The sequence below is a fragment of the Palaemon carinicauda genome, chromosome 9 (assembly GCF_036898095.1).
Source record: "Palaemon carinicauda isolate YSFRI2023 chromosome 9, ASM3689809v2, whole genome shotgun sequence".
Classification (NCBI taxonomy): domain Eukaryota; kingdom Metazoa; phylum Arthropoda; class Malacostraca; order Decapoda; family Palaemonidae; genus Palaemon; species Palaemon carinicauda.
In genome coordinates, this window is record NC_090733.1 from 72,453,178 (window position 1) to 72,467,726 (window position 14,549).

At 40.7% G+C, this 14,549-nt stretch overlaps 1 protein-coding gene across 2 annotated transcripts in view; it reads right to left on the minus strand.

Moving 5' to 3' along the window:
- Positions 1-14,549, minus strand: part of Hmgs (hydroxymethylglutaryl-CoA synthase) — a 254,176-nt gene that overhangs the window by 102,021 nt on the left and 137,606 nt on the right. For both annotated transcript variants that reach the window (XM_068380076.1, XM_068380077.1), the window contains exons 5-7: positions 13,972-14,097; positions 12,361-12,522; positions 7,786-7,948 (exon numbers count right to left, since the gene is read on the minus strand). In XM_068380076.1, coding sequence (XP_068236177.1) covers positions 7,786-7,948; positions 12,361-12,522; positions 13,972-14,097 — 451 coding nt within the window. The remainder of the gene's footprint in view (positions 1-7,785; positions 7,949-12,360; positions 12,523-13,971; positions 14,098-14,549) is intronic.

Below are 14,549 nucleotides of genomic sequence, written 5' to 3' on the forward strand. Positions count from 1 at the left end.
AGATTATATATGAAAGATAACAAATTTGTTAAATAATTTGTATTTTTCCTGGCATAGAAACCTGCAGCTATTTATAGGGGTATTATTTCGGCGACGCTGAAAGACAACCCATGTAATTTTAGTGATGGATAACTACCCCATTGGGTAGTTATCCCTCACCAAAATTATCATGGCTCGTAGTGAGGGATAACTACTCCAACCGCTAGTTAGCAGGAGGGGTGGGCCTTGCTCACTCACATACCTGGGCTGAGCAACCACTTTTGCTTTCTGGCAGGACTTCTTGAGGGACAGGGTGGCAGGCAAATTTGTATAAATAGTTCTAAGAGAGGTATTGAGGACACAACAAAGTATTATATCTATAATCAGGATGCACAAGTGAAATGAGTTTTACCTGCAGAGATGTGAGGTCAGCTGTGCTGAAGACCAGTGCTGTTTTCCCTAGGAGAGAAGAAAGTGAAAGGAAAAAAGGCGCCAGTCATTCTACTCATTCACCACAGACTAACCCTGGTAACCTCAGCCCTAAACCCTCTGCTGCTTGTCCAGCAAGGACCTTGAGGTGTTCAGACCCCTTGTTGTGCAGCCACCACAGCACCAATGGAGAACGTATCCATGTTCCTGTGGGTTATGTCTTGCAGGTAGCGGGCGGTGAAGGTCACCTGACGCTTCCACACACCCCCTTGCAGTACCTGTGCCCCACAGTACTGTAGTTCTTTTTGAACACCAGAGACGTTGCAATGCCTCTGACGTTATGAGCTCTAGGTCATTTGGAAGGAGGAGGATCTGGATTAAGGGCAAAGTCAATTGCTTTCAAAATCCAGGAGGAAATGGTATTCCTGGTGATCCTCCTCTTGACCTTCACTGAGCAAACAAACAGAGCTGAAACACAGGGGTGAGCTGCTGCCGTTCTTTAGATAACACCTCAGACTCCTGACTGAGGCAAAGTACCAGTTGGTCTGGATCTTCAGTTACAGAAGGAAGACTCTCTGTCCAGAATGGACCAAACCTAGAGTCCAGCACATCCGGATTTTGAGTCTTAGCAATGAACTAAGGGACGTGGCTAAGGATTACTTTTCCCCATCTCCTAAAAGAATGTTTGGAAGATTGAAAGACGTGCACGTGTTTAGGGGTATGGCTAACGGCATGTCTGATCATTTTTTGGTGGAAGGAAAATTAGTTGTAGCAAAAGAGTGGGGGAATAGAGTAGGTGGATGTAAAAGGGAGCTAGTGAGGGTTGAAGAGCTAATAAAACCGGGGGTAAAAAGTAAATATCAGGAAAGGTTGAAAATGGCATATGACGAGGTGAGAGTAAGAGAAACTGGTAATTTAGAGGAGGAGTGGAAGTTAGCAAAAGAAAATTTTGTTGGGATTGCAAGTGATGTATGTGGCAAGAAGGTTGTTGGAGGCAGCATGAGGAAGGGCAGTGAATGGTGGAATGAAGGAGTGAAGGTAAAAGTGGAAGAGAAAAAGAGGGCTTTTGAAGAATGGCTGCAGAGTAATAGTATAGAGAAGTATGAAAAATATAGAGAGCAAAAGGTGGAAGTAAAGCGCAAGGTACGTGAGGCAAAGAGGGCAGCTGACCTGAGGTGGGGTCAGGGACTGGGTCAGTCATATGAAGAGAATAAGAAGAAGTTTTGGAAAGAAGTGAAGAGAGTAAGGAAGGCCGGCGCAAGAATTGAAGAGACAGTGAAAGATGGAAATGGAAGGTTGTTAAAAGGAGAGGAGGCAAGGAAAAGGTGGGCGGAATATTTTGAAAGTTTGCTGAATGTTGAGGATGATAGGGAGGCAGATATAATTGCTGTTCCAGGTGTTGAGGTGCCAGTGATGGGAGATGAGAATGAGAGAGAGATTACAATAGAGGAAGTGAGGAGAGCACTAGATGAAACGAGAGTAGGAAAATCATCTGGTATGGATGGTGTGAAAGCTGAGATGTTGAAGGAAGGGGGTGTGACTGTACTTGAATGGTTGGTGAGATTGTTTAATGTGTGTTTTGTGTTGTCAATGGTACCAGTAGATTGGGTCTGTGCATGTATTGTACCACTATATAAGGGTAAGGGAGATGTGCATGAGTGTTGTAATTCAAGAGGTATTAGTTTGTTGAGTGTAGTTGGAAAAGTGTATGGTAGAGTACTGATTAATAGGATTAAGGATAAAACAGAGAATGCAATCTTGGAAGTACAGGGTGGTTTTAGAAGAGGTAGGGGTTGTATGAATCAGATTTTTACAGTTAGGCAGATATGCGAGAAATATTTAGCAAAAGGTAAGGAGGTGTATGTTGCGTTTATGGATCTGGAGAAAGCATATGATAGAGTTGATAGGGAAGCAATGTGGAATGTGATGAGGTTATATGGAGTTGGTGGAAGGTTGTTGCAAGCAGTGAAAAGTTTCTACAAAGGTAGTAAAGCATGTGTTAGAATAAGAAATGAAGTGAGCGATTGGTTTCCGGTGAGAGTGGGGCTGAGACAGGGATGTGTGATGTCGCCGTGGTTGTTTAACTTGTATGTTGATGGAGTGGTGAGAGGTGAATGCTCGAGTGCTTGGACGAGGATTAAAACTGGTAGGCGAGAATGATCATGAATGGGAGGTAAATCAGTTGTTGTTTGCGGATGATACTGTACTGGTAGCAGACACAGAAGAGAAGCTTGACCGACTAGTGACAGAATTTGGAAGGGTGTGTAAGAGAAGGAAGTTGAGAGTTAATGTGGGTAAGAGTAAGGTTATGAGATGTACGAGAAGGGAAGGTGGTGCAAGGTTGAATGTCATGTTGAATGGAGAGTTACTTGAGGAGGTGGATCAGTTTAAGTACTTGGGGTCTGTTGTTGCAGCAAATGGTGGAGTGGAAGCAGATGTACGTCAGAGAGTGAATGAAGGTTGCAAAGTGTTGGGGGCAGTTAAGGGAGTAGTAAAAAATAGAGGGTTGGGCATGAATGTAAAGAGAGTTCTATATGAGAAAGTGATTGTACCAACTGTGATGTATGGATCGGAGTTGTGGGGAATGAAAGTGATGGAGAGACAGAAATTGAATGTGTTTGAGATGAAGTGTCTGAGGAGTATGGCTGGTGTATCTCGAGTAGATAGGGTTAGGAACGAAGTGGTGAGGGTGAGAACGGGTGTAAGAAATGAGTTAGCGGCTAGAGTGGATATGAATGTGTTGAGGTGATTTGGCCATGTTGAGAGAATGGAAAATGGCTGTCTGCTAAAGAAGGTGATGAATGCAAGAGTTGATGGGAGAAGTACAAGAGGAAGGCCAAGGTTTGGGTGGATGGATGGTGTGAAGAAAGCTCTGGGTGATAGGAGGATAGATGTGAGAGAGGCAAGAGAGCGTGCTAGAAATAGGAATGAATGGCGAGCGATTGTGACGCAGTTCCGGTAGGCCCTGCTGCTTCCTTCGGTGCCTTAGATGACCGCGGAGGTAGCAGCAGTAGGGGACTCAGCAGTATGAAGCTTCATCTGTGGTGGAAATGTGGGAGGTTGGGCTGTGGCACCCTAGCAGTACCAGCTGAACTCGTCTGAGTTCCTGGTTAGGCTGGAGGAACGTAGAGAGTAGAGGTCCCCTTTTTTGTTTTGTTTCTTGTTGTTGTCGGCTACCCCCCAAAATTGGGGGAAGTGCCTTTGGTATATGTATGTATGTATGTATCTCCTAGAGTGGGAGACATCAGAAGATAGACCATGCAGTTCGCTATCTCTCTTGGCCAAGGCCAGAGCGAGTAGGATCACCATCTCCCACGTGAGGTGGCGATCTGTTGCCTAGCATAATGGTTCGTAAGGAGGACACTTCAGGGACTGAACCCAAACCACATTCCAAGGAGGAGGTCTCATTTCTGACTGGGGAAAAGTAATCTCATAACTTTGTATGAGTAAAGAAAGTTCCAATGAGGAGGAAATATCATTTCCTTTCAGTTTAAAGGCTAGACTCATATTTTAAACAGTATACATTTGATTTGCAAAGATTGGTTTTGTAGAGTACACAGTATAATTATAAATCTCTCTCTCTCTCTCTCTCTCTCTCTCTCTCTCTCTCTCTCTCTCTCTGTAAGAAATAAAACCTTAGTTCACATATGGCAGCCTGAGTTTAAGAATGAAATTAACATGACTATTGTTAGTTGTGGCGATCAATTCCTCACTTCAGGAGGTATACGAAACAATAACACGGCATTCGATTACAACAGCCGATATATATCTCTCTCTCTCTCTCTCTCTCTCTCTCTCTCTCTCTCTCTCTCTCTCTCTCTTGTGTTATACAATACTTACAAATAGATGAAGAAACCAAAACCGGTTTTCTTAATGTGTCAATTAAATACAAAACGAAATAATTATACCGTGTATACATCCATTTCAATCATAGCTTAAAATACGGTATCCAATTTCGTCAGCAAACCACAATTTTTTAGGAAACATCATTTTATTCTAGAAAATTGCTACTCTTTAAATAGTTAATTGCGCTTTAAGAAAACATGTGCATTTGTTTTTTAATTTCGGGTGTGTTTTAAAAATCGAGTATTGCTGACTTCTTTTTGTTTTACTTCTGGCTGTGATCAGATCAGCTGATGTCTAGCTGCCGCTCTCAATAATATGCGAGTACGAATACAGTAACAAAGTATTGTTTATACCATTTCTTAACTTATTCAAACCATCTATACAGTTAGCAAATATTACATAAGCACCAATGTGTTTTAATCTATCATATTTTCTGTTTAGTACTTTTAAAACACACTCTCTCTCTCTCTCTCTCTCTCTCTCTCTCTCTCTCTCTCTCTCTCGCTACCTCTCATTTTTTACCTCTATCTCTCTAACAAATGAAATCTTTGTGGCTTCACAAAGCATTAATTATATTAAAAATCAATCATGATTCAAACTCGCACTATCTCTATCTTTTTTCTGACGGTTCCATAATTGGGGGGGTGGTACAAGTTGACGTATGACTGAAGTTAGGAAACGTATTTTGGATATGAAATGGACAATTATCTTTCGTAACAGTTTAGAATTATCGTAAATTATCATTCTGTCTTTAGCGGCAGTTTGTTATTGTTGATTTCACGCAAAAAAAAAAAAAAGATTTCCTGCTATGCTACGTACGTAGGAATTTATATAGATACGGTAAATAATATTTTTAACAACATATTTACTATAAGCTTTTAATATCATTATTTGTCACTTTCATCATGCGCGTTTAATGCCTTCGTTTGTTTATTATGATCGAAGATGGAGCGTACAGTAAACTAATGGAAGGTTTCCGTTTCAGGCGGCGTCCTAAAGAAAAACATTATATAAATGTCAGGGAGGCAAGGAAAAGGTGAGTGGAGTATTTTGAAAGTTTACTGAATGTTGAGGATAATAGGGAGGCAGATATAATTGCTGTTGCAGATGTTGAGGTGCCAGTGATGGGAGATGAGAATGAGAGAGAAATTACAATAGATGAAGTGAGGAGAGCACTAGATGAAACGAGAGTAGGAAAAGCATCTGGTATGGATAGTGTGAGAGCTGAAATGTTGAAGGAAGGGGGTGTGACTGTACTTGAATGGTTGGTGAGATTGTTTAATATGTGTTTTGTGTTTCAATGGTACCAGTAGATTGGGTTTACGCGTGTATTGTATCACTATACAAGGGTAAGGGAGATGTGCATAAGTGTTGTAATTCAAGGGGTATTAGTTTGTTGAATGTAGTTGGAAAAGTGTATGGTAGAGTACTGATTAATAGGATTAAGGATAAAACAGAGAATGCAATCTTAGAAGTACAGGGTGGTTTTAGAAGAGGTAGGGGTTGTATGAATCAGATTTTTACAGTTAGGCAGATATGCGAAAAATATTTAGCATAAGGTTAGGATGTGTATGTTGCGTTTATGGATCTGGAGAAAGCGTATGATAGAGTTGATGGGGAGGCAATGTGGAATGTGATGAGGTGATATGGAGTTGGTGGAAGGTTGTTGCAAGCAGTGAAAAGTTTCTACAAAGGTAGTAAAACATGTGTTAGGATAGGAAATGAAGTGAGCGATTGGTTTCCGGTGAGAGTGGGACTGAGACAGGGATGTGGGATGTCACCGTGGTTGTTTAACTTGTATATTTATGGAGTGGTGAGAGAGGTGAATGCTCGAGTGCTTGGACGAGGATTGAAACTGGTAGACGAGAATGACCATGAATGGGAGGTAAATCAGTTGTTGTTTGCGGATGATACTGTACTAGTTGCAGACGCGCAAGAGAAGCTTGGCCGATTAGTGACAAAATTTGGAAGGGTGTGTGAGAGAAGGAAGTTGAGAGTTAATGTGGGTAAAAGTAAGGTTATGAGATGTACGAAAAGGGAAGGTGGTGCAAGATTGAATGTCATGTTGAATGGAGAGTTACTTAAGGATGTGGATCAGTTTAAGTACTTGGGGTCTGTTGTTGCAGCAAATGGTGGAGTGGAAGCAGATGTATGTCAGAGAGTGAATGAAGGATGCAGTGTTGGGGGCAGTTAAGGGAGTAGTAAAAAATAGAGGGTTGGGCATGAATGTAAAGAGAGTTCTGTATGAGAAAGTGATTGTACCAAGAGTTCTGTATGAGAAAGTGATTGTACCAACTGTGGAGTTGTGGGGAATGAAAGTGACACAGAGACAGAAATTGAATGTGTTTGAGATGAAGTGTCTAAGGAGTATGGCTGGTGTATCTCGAGTAGATAGGGTTAGGAACGAATGAATGTGTTAAGGTGGTTTGGCCATGTTGAGAGAATGGAAAATGGCTGTCTGCTAAAGAAGGTGATGAATGCAAGAGTTGATGGGAGAAGTACAAGAGGAAGGGCAAGGTTTGGGTGGATGGATGGAGTGAAGGAAGCTCTGGGTGATAGGAGGATAGATGTGAGAGAGGCAAGAGAGCATGCTAGAAATAGGAATGAATGTTTAAATACAAAAACATGAGAAGAAAAAAATAAGAAAGTCAAAGGCCAGTAAAAGCAGGTGGGAGGAGAGAGAGATGAATGCCTACTCTTTCCGAGCCTAAAGTAAAACATGATGAGACAACACAGGTATGTGTGAGCGGAGTAGCCACATAATACTTCTACCCCTTCGCAAGTAGCGGTAGAGTTGTTTACACCTCGCTAAAAGTCTTATAGCAAGTCTTCCAGCTTTAAAAAAGTAATCCCCAAAATAGCAAGGTTTTGTATTTAGTGCCAGAACAATTATCAATATCATTTGAGTTACCTATACAGTACTATTATGAAAATTATCATAAAATTCAACATAGAATAGTAAATATCCCCAGATAATTGAATTTTATCATTATAATTTGGATTTCCTTTACTATTATTATTCTAAAAATCACTAGAGAATAGAAAAGCTACAAGAGTAAAACATCTGATTGATTCACTTAAACTCCTATACTGTACCTTTGGAGAAACCAGAGCTGATATTTACATTGGTCTTTCTCGCAAATCAAGAGCGAAGAAATTATACACCTGAATTACTGCTTAGAAAGTAGCATTCCATAAAAGACCCAGAACCTATATGCTAGTGTTAATCTCTTGGCTCCAAATCAGATATCAAATGGTAGAAGCCAGCACAGTTCTGACCGGTGTTTCTATTACTATCATTAATGATTAATTATAATGTATAATTTTAACCCGGTTAGAAGCCCAATAATCTGAAAATTACAATTTTTTGCAATGTAGTATTTTATACTTTCAAAATAATATTTACCAAGTTCTGACAAATAATTCTTGAGTAATTCACAATAACATAACCCCTATTACTGTACATAGTAACTTTGGAGCTAAAGTTATTCAAGTTCTGATAATCATACAAAGACAAAGAATAATGCTTACCTAAATGCTTCAAGGCCATGGTAGGTCCTGGGTACTTCCTCCACAGAAGCATTAAGAAAATCATTAAATGCTAAGCGACCAACGGACTTCTGTACCAATTTACAAAAAGGTGAGTGAAATAACAAGGCATCCATCTCTTCAAGGGACATTGGTGATGCAGCAGCTGTAGAACATGAAAAATAATCCTTACTCAAAATCACTAAAAAGATTTATGTCTTACAATAAAAAACCTAAAGAATGAAAGTTTATGATGTAACTTCACTCTAACGCTCTTTGTGTATCATTGGCCCAGTATATAATAGAGAAATTTAAATTAACACACTTTCATTTGTCATTTACATGTTTTCCTATATCATAGTACATAATTATCACTAATTATTAAACTGCCTGTTATATACTGTATATGGTACACTATTCTATTCTTGAATAATACGAGCAAAAGGTACCATCAGAAAGATTTATTATTAGTGGAAGGAAAAATGCAACAAAGAACCTCATAGCCTTCTTTACCCCATGCCAAAAACAAAACAAAAACACATAGGGTGTCATAGATCTGCCTCTAAATGGAAGAAAGTTTATTAGTCAGGAAAAAAAATTGGTTAATATCAAAGAATCCTACTAGGGATTCATTTGTTGATTTACATATTCCCTTGATAGAGGGATAGTAATCAACTTAAAGGCTAATGTAAAACCCTACATCACCAGACCACACAGAAATTGAATGTAATGACAATTTAATTTGATACTTTATACCTTAGGTCTATTATCTTTTGTATAACCGCTTACAACCTTTGAAAATTATGACAGTGATGGTGATTTCTTCAATTGTGATGGTAAAGGAGGACACCATATAGTAGACACATTGTGTGGATAGAGTGAGGCACAGTGTCCCTGAGCCTGAAACATGCCCTACTTGACTAGTTGGTAATAGTGGAGTATATCTACATCTAGTAAATCATATTACAATCAGTCTTAGATGCAAAAAAATCAAAGCCATGATCATTAGCTAACTTACTAAAGGCACTGACAAACTTTGTCAAACATTTACAGGTTAGATAGCCAAATCATCAACAAAGGGACAAGTTTTTATATGCAAAGAATGAGCAACTATGATGATTAATAGCAATAACAAAACATACAACACTAAGAATACTTTCACATGAAATTTCCTCTTCCATAACTAAAGGCTTGAATATTGTGATTCCAACTCTAATTTCCATGAACTTGTTTGTTAAAAAAGAAACAATCAATCTAATCATGTTACCACAAATATGATAAATTTAAAGTCATTTGTATTTTTCCTAACGATACAAACCTTGAGCTCTTTATTAGGGGATTATACTTTCAGAAAGGCTGGAAGACTAGCCACAAGACTCTTAATGAGGGGTAGCTACCACATCGCTAGTTACTATTACTCCTATTATTACTATTACATGCTAAACTAAAACCTTTGTTGGAAAAGCAGGATGCTATAAGTCCAGGGGCCCCAACAGCAAAATTAGCCCAGTGAGGAAAAGAAACAAGGAAAAATAGAATACTTCAAGAACAGTAACAACACCAAAATAAATATTTCCTATATAAACTAAAAAAGAAAAAAAAAACTTTAACAAAACAATAGAAAAAGAAATTAGATAGAAAAGTGTGCCCAAGTGTACCCTCAAGCAATAGAACTCTAACCCAAGACAGTGGAAGACCAAGGTACAGAGGCTATGGCACTACCCAAGACTGGAGAACAATGGTTTGATTTTAGAGTGTCCTTCTCCTAGAAGAGCTCCTTACCATAGCTTAAGAGTCTCTTCTACCCTTACCAAGATGAAAGTAGCCACTAAACAATTACAGTGCAGTGGCTAACCCCTTCATCAAAGAAGAATTGATTGGGAATCTCAGTGTTGTCAGGTGTATCAGAACAGAGGAGAATCTGTAAAGAATAGGCCAGACTATTCGGTCTATGTGTAGGCAAAGGGAAAATGAACCGTAACCAGAGAGAAGGATCCAAAGTAATACTGTCTGGCTAGTCAAAGGACCCCATAACTCTCTAGTGGTAGTATCTCAACGGGAGGGTAGGAGGTTAATACTGGTTACCCTGTTCACACACACACACCTGTGCTCTATCGTCCCTTTTGCTTGCAGGCAGGACTTACTTTGCCTGTGGTTTCTGAGCTGGTTTCCATTGTGGCTGAGAAGTGTAAGGCATGGCTGTTAAGACCTTTTGGATAAGGGAGTCCTGGCTGGACTTCCTTCACTTCTCTACCACTTGCTCGACATCCTCAGGGTTGAAAAGGGTATCACCTTTAAAAGGTGCATTTCTAAGTCTCGCCACCTCGGCCTGAGGGAGTTGCCAATGGAATCTTCCTATGATGGCATCCCTCCTCTTCCGGATGGTGTTGGCCCAAAGGTTCACCACCAGATGGGAGAGAAACTTGAGGGCCCAAGTACCAGACAATAGGAAAGTCTCCATAGACTTCCTGAAGGATTCCCATGACAGATCCTTAGATTGAATCAGTTGTCCCAAAGATCCCAACCAGAAGTCGAGCCACGAAGTCGCCTGCATGGCGTACTTTGCCACCTTCTGGTTGAGGATCTCGGAGGCCGAGAATGAGACTGGAAGTTCTGTGAGTTTCTCGAAGGGCATAGCATTCAAGAGTGCCTTTAAGTAATGGTCGAGAGGCAAGATGGGGAGAGACACCCCGAGGATTTCATAGTATCTTCTCTGAAACACATAACGAGAAGGGATAGGCTTGGAGGATGAGTTGGAACGGAGAGAGGAGGTGGACCCAGTTTTCTGGGACACTGCCTTCTGCTTGGCACTCCTCAACCACTTTGACCAGGGCAGAGCTGCGCTGGCCTTCAGCGGTTTCCGAGTGTCATAAAACAGGTCCAGAACCGTTTCCTTTCCATCAAGAGGGACTACCGATGGATCTGGCAGCCTATTGATGGAACGAATGCAGGATAGAGCCTGCCAGAAGGTATGTTCCGATTTCTTCCTCTCATCCTCCGCTAGCTTAGGGCTAGCAGCAGCTGGCAAATCGTTGTGCTCGAGATCCCTGCCACAAGAACCCGGAGGTGAAAGTCCAGCGTGACTGATGGCACAAGAGCATAAAGGCTCAACGAAACCATTGTAACGAGAGCCTGAAGGCTCAGCGTAACTAGAAACCGGAAGTTCCATGACGTGAGATCCCGAAGATTCAACACGACAGAGGCCCAAAGGACTCCTAGGGTCATGAGAACCCGCAGGATCAACATGACGAGAGCCCGAAGGCTAACGATCACGCCAGTCCAAAAAGTGATAGTCACGAGACCCCGAAGGGTCAACATGAGGAGAACCAGCAGGTTCAAAGAGACATCTCTCCACAGCCCAAGGAAACCTTCAGAGAGGAATGTAGAGTAGACTTCATCCAAAGGAGAGACTGTCCCAGCTAGAGAGCTACCCCCCCGAAGGGAAGATTTGTTCTCCCGAAGGAGAACATTGCTTAAGACATGGCTCTCCCTCCACCCCTGGAGGAGAACCATAAGCGTACAGGGACCGCCTATACCTAATGGCGGTCTTTTCTTGCGAATGAGACACTCGTTCCCAGAAGGGGGAACCGGCCTGGAAGAATGCTCTGCCACCGCCCCTGGTGGGTCAGCAAACACCTCGGCGTCGGAAACAGAATCAGAGCCTGACCGATAGGCTGAAGTGCCTGCGCCCACAAAAGGAGGACCAACCTCCGCAGAGGAAGGAGATGCCTACCTTCTCTCTGCTCCCAACTGAAAAGTTCGAACAGAACTCCTTTGAAAGAAAATCATTGATGCCAAGCAATGGCCAAAAGGATTCAATATCCGAGAAAGAGCAGGCGCTACCTGGGGGAAGGGAGGAACCGACTCGCTAAGGGCGTTAACGCCTTCACCTATCCCACAGGGTTAACCTGTGTCCATAAGACTTGCGCTGCTACTCGGCCAAACCGCGGAGGGCCCGGCAGAGGAGCAGCTTCGGAAAGAGATTCGGGGTAGAAGAAGTAGTTCGTGATTTCTTCAACTTCGAGGGAGACCCCTGAAGGCAAAGAATCGTGCTTAGACTTCTTCTTCCTACACCCAAACCTCTCTCATTGGGAGGCAGGCCACTCCCGACACTGATCACAGGTGTCGTTCCGTGAACACCAATGGCTGCGGCAAGCCGGGCACAGGAGGTAAGGGTTCGTCTCAACAGAAGACATGAAGGTACCGCATGTGCAGCGCTTGGGACCAGGACATGTCTGCATACCGAGACAGCAGCCACGCACACACCTGCAACGACAAAAAAGAAATGGAATTAATAGTCAAGGCAAGTCCAAAATACGGGAGAGAGCAACGGTAAATCTGCACTCTACCGAGCCAAAAGCAAAAGTGGTTGCTCAGCCGACTGGTGCGAGTGAGCAGGGTAGCCGGTCTACCCCACACCCCACCCACTAACTAGCAGATGGGGTAGTTATCCCTCACTAAAATTGTCTTGGCTCGTCTTTCAGCTTCGCCGAAAATAATACCCCTAATAGCGAAGGATTTGTACTTGCGCCAGAACAAATCCCAAATATGCATTAGTGAAAGAGGTACAGTACTTACAATCTTTTCGGGCATTTGCTTTTCGAGAAAAGGTTCGATAGCAGGCATCCAGAGCGGAAAGATAACACTGAATTGACAGCTTTCCATCTACCACAGGATATTCTGAACTTAAATCAGGTTTGTAAAAGTCATACACATGACACATGTGAGAACTACGGAGACCTGCAACATGAAAAGTAAGCTGAAAAATCCAAAAATGCAGAGATGGACATTAAATAATTGTATAATACTGATTTAAAAAAAAGAAAAGTTTTACTCATACAACTTTTCCAACCTTACGCACTTTCCTCTTAACAAGGGGTGGCTGAAAATGGAAATAAAAAAACATCATCCCTTACACATTCTCACTTTTAAATGCTTGGTAAGGGAAAAGCTATCTGTTTAGAAGACTTCCCAAGCATTAGACCTTTCTTACACCTACTCAGATTGAATATTTTATGGTATAGCAAGATCTCACAAATTTGGACTTCACTGTGTATGAATCCAACTATCAAATAATCTTTTACTGCCATCGCTTGTTTCTTAAATTATTCAATTGTCTTCTTTATTTTTTATTCATTGAAAAACTTTCATACACAAAATCAATGGTAGAAGAATGAAATAGGGCATGGTATTATAAATATATGATATTGATAATATTCTAAACAAGTAAAAATAGGAAGATTTGTGTAGTAATATAAAATGTGTGACAAACTTTCTCCCTCTCTTCCTTGAAAAAGCAGCATTGGAATCCTGCATGTAGAATAAAATTTATCATTCCAATTTATGACTTAAAGACTTGGCTTACCAAAAGGGCCAGTCATTCTCTTTTGTCAGCTGACATCCCTCTTCCCCCCTCCCATACCTCAAACCTCAAATCTTATAGAATACAGGGGTGCTTACATATTAGTAAAGGAGAAAATACTTTGGAAAGTCTTGCAAAGGATACTGTAATGAATAACTAATCATAATTGATTTACAATATCTGACAGAAACCATTATAATTAAACTGCTGCTTTCATTTTTACTAGCTATTCTCACATACGACGAAGCATGCAGGTCAATAGTTCATTTGTCTGTTATGATATGCACATTTTTCTGTTACTCGTTCACTTTTATTTCTTTTCTTACTTTGAGTATACCTTAACAAAAAAACTCTTTTTGTCAGGTGATCTCACTTTACTGCTATTATGATATCAAGAATATGTACTGTACACTTATTTGCACAAAGAAAAATAAAAATATAAAAAGTACCACAAACATCCTTTCATAAGTTATTCATAACATTTTAGAAAACATTGCAAACAAACAAATATACTTGTAGAATTTTTACTTTTAGCATATTTGCATTTGTGCGAAATTCAGATGATTTGTTGAGTGCTTGTTTCTACTTTTCCTCCAAGAAACATATTTTCCTCTTCATTTTGTAGGATCATTGTGTTGGGTGAATCGTATATTGATATCCATGTTTACTTAGATCATATAAGCAAGTACATAATTTGTTTTATAGAAGACACAAATTTTGTTATGTCGAGGATTAAGTAATATAATTTCAGATATAGCCTTCCATAACAAAGTTATTTGTAGCACAAATCAAAATTAACACTACATAACAGCAAAAAATGTGCTTACCAGATTCCAAAACTAAAGGTGCATGAGGGCCTATTAGCATGGCAACAGCACCAGCTCCTCCAGTTGGACGTGCTGCTCCTTTCGCATACACTGCAATGTCTCCGGCAACAACAACTGCATATCGGCCTATAAAAAAATATACTCAGTACTAAAACAATACCCATAACACACACTGACATACTGTACATAAAAAAAAAATAAAGAAAGTCCTCAATTTACAAACTTAATAGGTTCCAAGAACGGATTTTGCACGAAGCGAAAAATCTATTTTTGGGTGAGATAGCCATGTCTTCCTGATGGAAGGTTCCTTTCAGTAGCTTCCTAGGGTATATTTGACTACAGTGATATTCCCAGAGAATTTAACTAAAAGTCTCCAGAATTCTAACTCATGGCGCGAATATCCTTAAAGTTTCCTTTTAGGATATCACATAATATCAGGGGACGTATTCTTGACATGCCACATAGCAATCTGCACCCCACATAGGGTTTACGCTTCGAGGGGAAAAGTGGCAAAATAAAAGAGGAGCCGTTACAAAATTCTCCTCCTCCGTTACTGTTTGAGTACTCATATGGCGCCA